General features: G+C 48.6%; 2 protein-coding genes across 5 annotated transcripts in view; both read left to right on the top strand.

The window, feature by feature from the left end:
* Positions 1-163: 163 nt before the first annotated feature.
* Positions 164-3,167, top strand: HARBI1 (harbinger transposase derived 1). Its single transcript, XM_065754912.1, has 2 exons — positions 164-837; positions 2,406-3,167. The coding sequence occupies exons 1-2, from the start codon at positions 168-170 to the stop codon at positions 2,780-2,782; spliced, it is 1,047 nt and encodes a 348-aa protein (XP_065610984.1). The 5' UTR covers positions 164-167; the 3' UTR covers positions 2,783-3,167.
* Positions 3,168-3,738: 571 nt separating this feature from the next.
* AMBRA1 (autophagy and beclin 1 regulator 1) overlaps positions 3,739-10,993 on the top strand; it is a 123,381-nt gene continuing 116,126 nt past the window's right edge. For 3 of the 4 annotated variants that reach the window (XM_065754877.1, XM_065754876.1, XM_065754873.1), the window contains exon 1: positions 3,739-3,818. The gene's annotated coding sequence lies outside the window, so the exon portion shown is untranslated. Of the gene's footprint in view, positions 3,819-7,455; positions 7,575-10,993 lie in introns of all 4 variants that reach the window. The other variant, XM_065754875.1, reaches the window with a different exon arrangement.

Below are 10,993 nucleotides of genomic sequence, written 5' to 3'. Positions count from 1 at the left end.
GAATAAAAAGAGTTGCCGCGTAACCCGAATAAAAGGAAAATGGGGACGAAGCCCGCAAGGCCGGTCGTTAAAAGCCGTGCTGAGCCTCCCTCCCGTTTGCCTCGTGCAGGTGCAGGCCCTGGGACGGGCGGTGTGACGCGGCCCCCGGGTGCCCTCGGCCCGGCGCCATGGCCGTACCCATTGCGGTGCTGGACTGCGACCTCCTGCTGTACGGCCGTGGGCACCGCACGCTGGACCGCTTCAAGCTGGAGGACGTCACGGACGAGTACCTGGTGTCCACCTACGGCTTTCCCCGGCAGTTCATCTGCTACCTGGTGGACCTGCTGGGAGCCAGCCTGTCACGCCCCACACAGCGCTCCCGAGCCATCAGCCCCGAGACCCAGGTACTGGCAGCCTTGGGCTTCTACACCTCCGGCTCCTTCCAGACGCGCATGGGGGATGCTATTGGCATCAGCCAAGCCTCCATGAGCCGCTGTGTTGCCAACGTCACCGAGGCACTGGTGGAAAGAGCTCCCCAGTTTATTCACTTTCCTGAGGACGAAGCGGCAGTGCAGAGCCTGAAAGACGACTTCTATGCGCTGGCGGGCATGCCGGGTGTGCTGGGCGTGGTGGACTGCACCCACGTGGCGATCAAAGCGCCCAACGCCGAGGACCTGTCCTACGTGAACCGGAAAGGCCTCCACTCCCTGAACTGCCTGATGGTGTGCGATGCCAGGGGGGCCTTGCTGAGCGCTGAGACGCACTGGCCCGGCAGCATGCCTGACTGCACTGTGCTGCAGCAGGCAGCCCTTACCAGCCAGTTTGAAACTGAGCTACACAAGGATGGCTGGCTGTTGGGTAAGTCAGTTCTTTATCATTGCTTTCTCATAGAGTCTGGAGAGCTCTTGACTCCGGTGATAAGCTTACTTCTTATTGGCTTCTTGTAAATTCCCAGAGGCTTGAGATTCAGTTTGATCTACCCTCCTGGAAATCCATAACATTCCAATCTGTTTTATTTATCCTGATTATTGTGTATTCATCTCATTCATTCATATTTCAGTATTCTATACCTACCTAAGCTGAATCATGCAATTATAAATTCATAGAATGATAGGATGGCTTAGACTGGAGGGAACCTTAAAGTTGATGCAGTTCCAATCCCCTGCCATGGGTAGGACTGCTACCCACCAGATGAGGCTGCTCAGGGCCCCATCCAACCTGGCCTGGAACACCTCCAGGGGCATCCACAGCTTCTCTGGGCAGCCTGTTCCAGTGCTTCACTGACCTCTGAGTAAAACATTTCTTCCCAACATCTAACGTCAGTTAGCTTTATCTCCTTTAGCTTTAAAGCCATTTCTTCTTGTCTTATCACTATCAGACCATGTAAAAAGTCAGTCTCCCTTCTGCTTCTAAGCTCCTTTCAAGTGAGGTCTCCCCGGAGTCTTCTCCAAGCTAAACAAGCCCAGATCCCTCAGCCTTTCTCTTTAGGAGAGGTGCTCCAGCCCTTTGATCATCTTCATGGCCCTCCTCTGGACCCTCTCCAACAGCTGTGCATCCTTCTTTGTGCTGGAGGTCCCAGGCTTGGACATGGTGCTCCAGATGGGGCCTCACAAGGGCAGAGTAGAGGTCAGTCACCTCCCTCACCCTGCTGTCCAACCCTCTTTTGATGCAGCCCAGGATACAGTTGGCCTGGAAGGGCTGCAAGAGCACACTTCTGGCTCATGTCCAGCCTTTTGTCCATCAGGACCCCCCAAGTCCTCGGCAGGGCTGCTCTCAATGAGTTTTTCTCCCAGTCTGAGCTCATCTCGGACTGCCATGACCCAAGTGCAGCACCCTGTGCTTGGCCTTGTTAAACTTCATTAGGTTTTTGAGTACCCGCTTTTCAAGCTTGTACAGATCCCTCTGGCTGGAGTTTCTTCCTTCTGCTGTGTCAGCAGCACTACTCAGCTTGGTGTCATCAGCAGACTTGCTGCAGATACACTCATTCCCACTGTGTGATTGATAAAGATGTTGAAGAGCACTGTTGCCAAGACAGACACACATGGGGACACCACTTGTGACTGGCCCCCCCCGGACACAGACCCATTAACAACCCCAGAGGGCTGTGAGCACTCAGCCAATTATTTATCCACCAATTCTATGGTCCTAGTCCAGCTGTCATACTTTTATTGTATTATGTATTAAAGGGATTCTCTTACAGCTGTGCCATGTTTTTCCAGGACTTCCCTTTGTAAACCAGGATGTCTTTATTTTGTTATTTGTTACGTTTATAAACCAACGTTCTTGGTGCTCCTTCACATTTTCTATTTTAGCCAGAGATACATGTTATTCTGCATCTACACTACTAGAAAACTGGGGGCAAAAATCTGGAACTGGTGGTGAACTGTAGGTCTGTAACCCGTGCCCCTTCCTTTCCCTGCCTATAGGTGACAGCTCCTTCTTTCTCCGCACCTGGCTGATGACCCCCCTGCACATTCCCGAGACACCTGCGGAATACCGCTACAACATGGCACACTCTGCCACCCACAACATCATCGAGCGGACATTCAGAACCATCCGATCACGATTCCGCTGCCTGGACGGGTCCAAGGGCACCCTGCAGTACTCTCCTGAGAAATCCAGCCACATCATCCTGGCCTGCTGCGTGCTTCACAACATCTCCCTGCAGCACGGGCTGGACGTGTGGTCTGCCCCGGCCGCGGGGCACGTGGAGCCACCGGAGGAGGAGTACGAGCAAATGGAGTCAATGGACTCTGAAGCCTGTCGCGTTCGTCAGGAGCTGCTGCTCACTCATTTTAGCTAGCACTGTGGCAGCAGGACGGCTTCTCACTGTTACTCTGAGGAGATGCAGCGAGCAACGTGCCTCCTCCTAAGATGGTCAGGATGAGAAATTCTATTCATTTCAGGGGTCTTCAGAACTTCGTAGGTGTCATTAATTGCTGAATTGCTGCTGTTGTGGTTTTTATAGATGTGCCTTTCTCCTAATGTAGAGGACAATGACTGTAATGTGAGACTGGTGGAGAAATGTGGAAAACTGTGGTGATAGCTATGCCAAATCTGTAAGCCTCACACTATTTTACGAAGCAACAGCTCTGTGCCACTTTGTAACCCAAACCACTTACGATTGATTTCTGAACAGCATTTCACACACATTAAACCTCCCCGTGGGGCCATGTCTGAGTTCATAAGCAGAGAGGCGCACAGGGGTTTCTCTTTGGTTCGCAGATATAAATTCCTGCTAAACACCAGCCTGCAGCCGTGCCCACCTCGGAGCCCAGCGGTTCCTCTGAATGCCGGTAGCAGTGTCGGCATGGGCTGCGTTATGCAGCAGCACTGCTGTGTAACTGGAGGGGCAGGAAGGGATGGATATTTCTTCCTTCCTGACGGAGTAGAGGAGGCGTTAAGCGCCGGCTGTGTTACTTAGCTGCGCGAAGGGTGAGGTGCGAGATGCGTTTGTGAGTGCGGCATGCAGACGAAGGCGCGGGCGCAACGCGCAGCGACAGCCGCGGGGCCCCGTTGGGGGCGGCCCCGTCCCGTCCCGTCCCGTCCCGTCCCGTCCCGTCCCGTCCCGTCCCGTCCCGTCCCGTCCCACTTCTCTGCCGCCCCCTGGCGGCCGCGTGGGGTGGGCCCCGTCGGAGGAGCTCGGCGCTCGGTTGGTGCTGCCTGCCGCCGTTCTAGCTTCGGCTGATCGGGCCTGGTCGCCTCTCGGCGCCGCTCCTCGGCCGCGGCTCGGCGCTCGGCTGCCTGGCCTGGCCTGGCCGGAGCTCGGAGCGGCGGCGGCGGAGGCGACCGAGCTCTGGGGGCCGCTCCCGCCGGCCCGGCCCGGCCCCCCATCTCAGGTAGGCTCCGGGCCCGCGCCTCGGCCCGGCTCCGCTTCTGGCTCTCGCGCAAGGCCGCTCCCCGGGCGGGGCCCCGGAAGGCTGCGGCACCGGCCCGCGCGGGGCTGGGGGCCTGGCGGGCCGGGAGCGGGGTCGCGGTCTTTGTGAGGGAGCCCCGTGCCCGCGGCCTTACAGCCGGGTCCTTCCCCGGGCCGAGCTCCCCGCGCCGGCAGCGGAGGGCGGGTGCGGCCTGCGCGAAGGAAGCGCTCGACTTCCGGGGCGCGGGGCCGGGAGGGGCGGCCCGGGGGAAGCGCCGCGGGCCCCTGGGAGCCGGGGCTGGACAGCCGTGCCCCCGCTTCGCGCTGCCCCAGCACCACCGCTGCGCTCCAGAGGGCCCCGCTGGGCCGGGGCTGCGGGTTGGAGCGGTGAACGGTAGCGGTCGCGTTTTCGGATCTTTTCCTCGGTGTTTCGCTGTGTGAGTGATGTTCGGTGTGAAAGGCCCCTCCCGACGCGTGCCCCCGCAGCGCTGTCCATGCCGCCGCTCTGCTCCAAGCGGAGCACAGCCCGCTCCTTCGCTGGGTATCGAAACACTCCCGCTTTCGCCCACCGTGTGCCAAGTTCTGTGAGAGGGTTTCTCCTTGCGCTACCCCTGGGAAGCGTGCATTGCAATTTCTGCTCTAAGAAAGGCTTTTCATCACTGAGGATCATTTGGGATGGTAACTTGCTGCTTTTTCCCAGTGTTTACATTAACGTTAACCTGCTGTAGCAGATGGATTCAAAACAAGCTTTTATCAAGGTAGGAGTGAGTCCTTGGTGAGTGCAGCTGTGCTCCATGCCATTCCGCTTCTCCTCCATGCGAAATGTTTTCAGATCTCTGTGTGGAACCCACTCTGTTTTTCTGTGCTGTCCTTGTTTACTGCCCCACCCAGTTAGTTTGGTGGCCTCTGCAAATGTCATCTGGCATCTTAGCCACTGCCACTCCCATCCTCTTTCGGATTGCCGATGGGAATGCTGAAGTGGGACCTGGCCGTGACCTGCTCCTAATGCACGTTCCCTGCCAGCCCGTTAAGTGCTGCTCAGCCTTGGTTTGGGTTAGTTTTCTGAAAGTGGGGCTGAGCACCTTGTGCTCACCGACTGGGTTGTAGCAGTGTGGCCATTAATGAGTGCAGCTGTCTATTAGCGTTTTGGTGGTTTTTCTTCTGGTACTTGGAACACAGAATTTGCCTGGATCCAGATATGTGGACTTGCCTCTTCAAGATTCACTGCTGGGGAGCTACACAGATTGTTTACTTTGCTGACAGCTTCTCCGTAATTTTCTTTCTTTTGCCCTTTTGTGAGTCATAGCTGACCCTCTGGATTCCTGGTTACTTGTTTTCTATTTTTTTTTCATGCAGTGATTTTTTTTATGCAACTGCAACAACCATTTTTAAAGAAGAGGAACAGTAATACAGTCCTCTAGTACCCTTATGCCGTAGGGTAGGTAGGGATCTGAATATTTGCTCCTTTCTTGCATCATACTTTTTTTTTTTTTTGTGAAACTGTTGGAAAATGACTGGTATCTTCTATGCACTGGTTGGCAAACAAACTGGATTTGGAACACTTGATTTTCCTTGATGTTGTTAATATTCATTAATGCTGTTGAGACGAATAACATTAAGTTTTTTTTTCTTTTTTTCTTTTCCTCCACACTGTGCTTGTATGGAGAGTTGATAAGGGGCATAGTGCATGTTAATAGTTACCTTGTATGCTCTTGTGTTAATAGTCCTGCACTTGCCTAGCAAGGAAAGTGACAGGCTCAAAATACGAATGAACAGAGGGCAGAAGAGTGGTGGTTTTCAAAAGCAGCAATGCAATGGAAGGGGATTAATACTAGAAGTTTTTAAATTGATGGTTGTTCAGTTGTATAGCAGTTGCTAAGTGGAAAACCCATTCGTTGGATTACTTAAAACCTCAGGAGACCTCTGTGTCTGGTGGGCTTAATGCTGGCTGCTAAGAACTTTGACTGTACCTGTTATGAAGGAATTTTGCTCTTCCAGGTTCCTGAGAGCTGTGAGGATGCACGGGGTGGTGAGATGCTAAGGCTGAATGTGTCTTAAACTTCTGGCATTGTCGGTGTGAGCTCTTGGGCTGTGCCTAGACCAACCCCTGCCTGCTGCCCGTCTCTGACACGCAGTGCTAATTCACTACCTTGTGCAATGTGGAATTGCTCAGGGGAGTATCTGACCTCTGCTCCTGACACTGCCTTATTTTTTCCCCACCTTGTGTTAATCTCACCTTCGGATTCCAAGAAGGAATGCATAAAGACTTCAGCTTCTGTGTAAATAATCTTTGCTTTTTGCCTTGTTACCATATTTGATTATTTCCATGTGAACAGGATATCCCATGGAGCTGTGTTTTTTGAAAAAAGTGTTCTCACTTCCAGTTGTTTTTTCTTCCTCACTTCGTTAAGGTGGACATATCTTGAGCTCAGCTTTGAATGAATGAAATACTTCCCCTTGAATTGCACATTTCTTCATTCTGTTATCTGCTTGAGAGTGCTTCTCAGAAGGTGTTGATCTGCATTATTTCTTGCTGTTTCTTTCTGTCCCTCGTTCCCTACAGTGTGCAATACTAAGCCAAAGGTACCATGGGCTGAGCACAGAGTTAGGAAACAGGCAGTCTTCTGGATCTCATGTCTCCAGTGCAACATCTCATAGCTTTTTGAAATTATATATTCTCTTGTGGATTGAAGCTCGTATCTTCTCTAGAGTTCATGAGGTTCATGTGGAAATAGTAATAGTAGAAGTGAAAAAGCTCCATATTACCTCAGGGCAGTGGAGCCGTCAGGCACCAGACTCAGCTTATCACTTACCTTTTTTTGCAGCTTCCCTTCTCATCCTTACCATCAGTTTGCTGACCTTTAGAAGTTGATATCTGCAACTTTCTCTTCCGCTTCCTGATAGTTTTGCTGTAAATAGCTAGCAATTAAATGTACTTCTCTTGACTGAAAAGTTCTCTTAATAGTATCATACTCATTTGATCCAGACTGGGAAGACAAATTAACATTCTGCTGGCAGTCAACTCCCTGTTGCTGTCATACAGTATCTCAAATTGACAATGTACTCCTTATGTCTTTGTGGTTTAATTAAATTTCCTGAGCTGCTTCTAGTTCCAATTTAAAGCACAACGATGATTTTTTTTAATCAAGAAGCACTAATGCTAGTTATTTTTTCTTTCATAATCGTGTTGTGATTTATGTGGAAGTACTCAGACTTACAGATATCTCATGCATCTACAGAAGATGTGTTTTGGAGTTGCTTTCCAAATCTCTCTGGCCTTAATCTAAGAAAAACTTTAGGTGGTGAACTTGCTTTCTATCCTCCTTGTTACTTTCCTTCCCTTTCTTCTGACAGTTGAGGGCTGACTTTACACTCTTTTGAAGTCTTGAGGTCAGGAGCTTGCGTATTTCTAGTGCCTTCACTTAAGTTGGTGTGTTTTATCTTACTGGTTTGTTTTTTAAGGATAGTCATTGACACATAGGGTAGAAGCAGAAAGCACTCTAGTTTTGCTTCCTTCACCACTCTGATTAACTGTGCTTGAGGTAGTTGTTTGTTATACCTCTGCGGACTATTGAAGTTGTCTCCATGAAAAACCTTTTCTGTTTTGTTTTGTTTTTAAGCCCACAAAGAGGCAGAACCTCTGAGAGTACTCCTAAAGCTTAAGTAGAGGCACTGCAGGAGGAGTTAAGGGAAGACAAGTAGTGGTGTGGAGAGGAGATTGTATTATGCAGCTGATCAGGTACGTTTTCAGAAATCCATGTGTTCTGGCTGCTCAGCACTGAGCATGGGACAAGCTTTGGAGGAGCAGGAGGCTCTAAGTTTAGATCAGTGGAGCTATTCTGGGTATGAGTCATGTCACCCATTTTTACTGATTTTCTTGTTATTGCATTGCTTGAATTCCATTGCTGTGTAGTTCGATTACTTACCAAACTAGGACTCTTTGGCTTCTCTTGTTTGTTTAGCTGGGCTGATGGAGTGCAGAGAGGGCAAATCAGCTTTTTGTTGTTGTTGTTTTGGTTTTACGTAAGCTTTCTTTTATTTTGCTCAGCCTTTCAAGTGAAGACATGAGGAGGGTTAGAAGGAACGTCATGGCGCTTGGTATGAATCGAAACGGTGTTTTAATAAACATGCTGGTGGAATCGAGGTGGTCTTCTAACCAGGATATCATTTCTGGGGTCTCTTACATGTGTTGTTTTGTGTGATGTAGGAAGATGCTGGCATCTTTATCCCCATACTGCAGAGGCAGAAAACCTGGAATATAAACAAGGCTGTGGTTTGTGCCACTTGATCAGCTGTTTTCGTACTTGATCTTATGATCATGTACAAGGGAGGGATTGCTAAGTTATCACTGAGATTTATTAAATACAATCATAATACTCCTGAGAGCATTGTGCTATTCCATACAATCCAGTGGAATTTGATTTGCCTTTTTTCTAAGTCCTTTTCTCTTATTCCTGCCTATATTTACACATTCACATGGATCATTTACTTATACTAATCACTGCCAATGCTGCATGAGAACTGCTTAAGAAATGATGTACTGATATTCAAAGCCTGCAGCCTGAAGCTTAATTTAGAGTAACTGGGCATGGCCAGAGCACGGGGCAGTTTGCAGTACAAATGGTCTGATTCTTTTCAAGAGACGAGTCTACTTGTGCTTTTGCAGGTTGGTGACATGCCTTGTCATTTACAGAAGTTGTAGTTTAGTTTTGTTTGCTTTTTACCCCCAAGATGTGTTCTTGTACTGCAATATACGACGCTGGCGCTGGCCCATAATTTATGGGGATCACATCGCTTTGATAGCCAATGCATTCTGAAAGTCTTTACACGTGACAGAAGGACTTTGAGGCATCTTTTGGATAGAACTCCTCTTATAAACAGCATTTTCTGATTGCCAGTTGTGCTCCCAGATTCTCGACAGAGTTGTTAATGCCAGAGCAATGTGTGTGTTGGAAATAGGACCAAGATCTCTGTAAAGTGCTGAGGCATCTAATCGGAGCACTGACCTGCTGCATAATGCATAAAATATCTTGACATCCTTTCTGTAAGGCCATTTGCATGTGTTTCATTTATTCCATTTCTGTCCTCACCTATCTGTTGTCAGTTTCTTGGGGTCCTGTGCCACTCTGAAGTGCTTCTACTTCTACTGCTTTACCATGTTTTTTGAGCAGTTCAGGATCTGTAAAGTCGCAGTGGAGTCCATATTGATCTGAGTCCGGGAATTCTTGAGGCTTCTTCAAGGACAGCTGGCACAGAGCAAGTCAGAAGGCTTGGGGCTGGGCTGTGTAATGCTCTTTCCAAAATTGTAAACAGCCCAGCATGCTGTCCTGAAATGCCCTGAAGGGAGAAAACTGTTAAGGAAACAAAGCTGCCAATTGTAGAAAAATTTGAGTTTCCATTTTCAGAATTTCTTTGGTGTCCTGGACCACATCCAGGCCATCACCTCATCTTCTAGACGATGCATCCTGCTTTGGATCATCCTGATTTAAAACCAAAACAAGAACTTAACAGAGAAGTACTGGTGGCAGAGCAGTGCCTTGTTCTGGTGGTCAGGTATTCGTCAGCTGTAGTAGCTCAGGTGTCTGTAATAGAAGCAGCTGGTACTGCATTGCTCCACCTCTGGCTTTGCCTGCTTTGGTACAATGCGCTGCAGGTTTCCTTTGTGCTGAGACGTGAGCAGTATATTTTAGCTCACTGAGCTTCATTGTTAGTCAAAACCTCCAAGAGATAATCCAGTAACAAAGTTAGTCTTCCTACTAAAGGTAACAGAAGTAATGCCCCTGTCTGTGCTGCATCTACTTCTCCTCTTAAAGGCTCTGACTCTTACTCCTTGCCCATCTTGCAGAGCCAGGTAGTGGAGAACAGTTCCTGTATTCAGACTGGTTCGGGTAAGGGATTAAACTTGAAGCGTGAGTAAAGCTTGGCCCCAAAGTAATTGGTGACTGGTGCGGCAGCTCCATTCCAGGAGCTGCACTCAGTGCTCTCTGAAGAGGCCCCAACTTCTCCACCTGTTGAGCCAGTTAAGAGGGTAGTCCTTAGGCTTTAAGTCTCTGGGTTTATTTTGTTTTCTTTTCAAACTACTTCAAGAGGTTGAGTCAGTTCACAGTGGCTGAAAAATGAGGGGCAGTCCCTGCAGGAAAAACATCAGGTGTGAGCACGCTTACTTACAAAGTGTTTGTGGTATCCAAATTAGTTGAAGAAATTAGTAGATGTCTGCAAAGATGTAGGTAAGCTGTTTTAAGGTAGGTACTTGCTGTTATGCTGTGAAGGTGACTTAGCCTTTAAGTAAAGTGAGTACAAGGTGTTCACAGAATGCAGTTGGTGTTATCTGTTTATTTTACAATATGTAAACTTGCTCATGGCATAAATAAACATCAAGGTGTTCGATAAACATCTTGATTTCCTTGTTGCTATTGTACTTCATGTGATATAAGTCTTTCTACTAGAACTGAAATGTTCTGAAGTTGTCAGAGCTTGTTCTTTTTCATTCACAGTAATTGAGCTCTCCTGCTTGTAAATTATCAGATCTCTTTGGTTACTCAGGTTGTTTGTCCTTCGCGCCTGTCGGAAGGCTGCTCTGAAGCTTGAGGTTTGATATCTCTTCAGACTTCAGCTTATTCCACATGCAAGTCTGGTCTTCCATTTGTGTTTGGCTTATACATTTATTCTTGGGTTGATGCAGTACTTACTCCTTGAAAGCACCCATAAAGACGGCTGCTGTTTTCTCAGATTCACTAGATAAAACTGCGCGTACAGTTTGCTCCCGCAAAATAGGTTTGCTTTCTGCTTGTGTTGTTCTTAAGCTGTCCTTCCTTGCTATGCTTCTGCTCTGATCCTGGTCACTTTTGAGCATGGGTGCCCGGTGTTTGCAGAATGCAGGTGGGGGTTTATTAGCTTAGAGGAAAAAAAAAGACTGGTTTAGCAATTCTGGTGTTACATGGTCCTTTTGGCTGTATCTATTCTGAGTAGCCTTGTTTTGGATCTGGGCTTTTTTTTTAACTGTGCAGTTGCTTTTGTGAGCTATTGCAGCACGACAGCTTTAGTCTTTCTGTTGCTTTTCAGTAAGGCTTTTATTTTGTAGAAAATTCCTATCTGAGGTCTGGCTGACTTTCACAGATTCTCAAAAGGTTTACTTTTTACTGAGGAATTTAGCTTCTC

This window comes from Cyrtonyx montezumae, unplaced genomic scaffold, assembly GCF_038088225.1.
Source record: "Cyrtonyx montezumae isolate F1298 unplaced genomic scaffold, pur_monq_1.0 scaffold_10, whole genome shotgun sequence".
In the NCBI taxonomy this organism is placed as follows: domain Eukaryota; kingdom Metazoa; phylum Chordata; class Aves; order Galliformes; family Odontophoridae; genus Cyrtonyx; species Cyrtonyx montezumae.
This window is presented reverse-complemented; position numbering and strand designations above follow the sequence as displayed.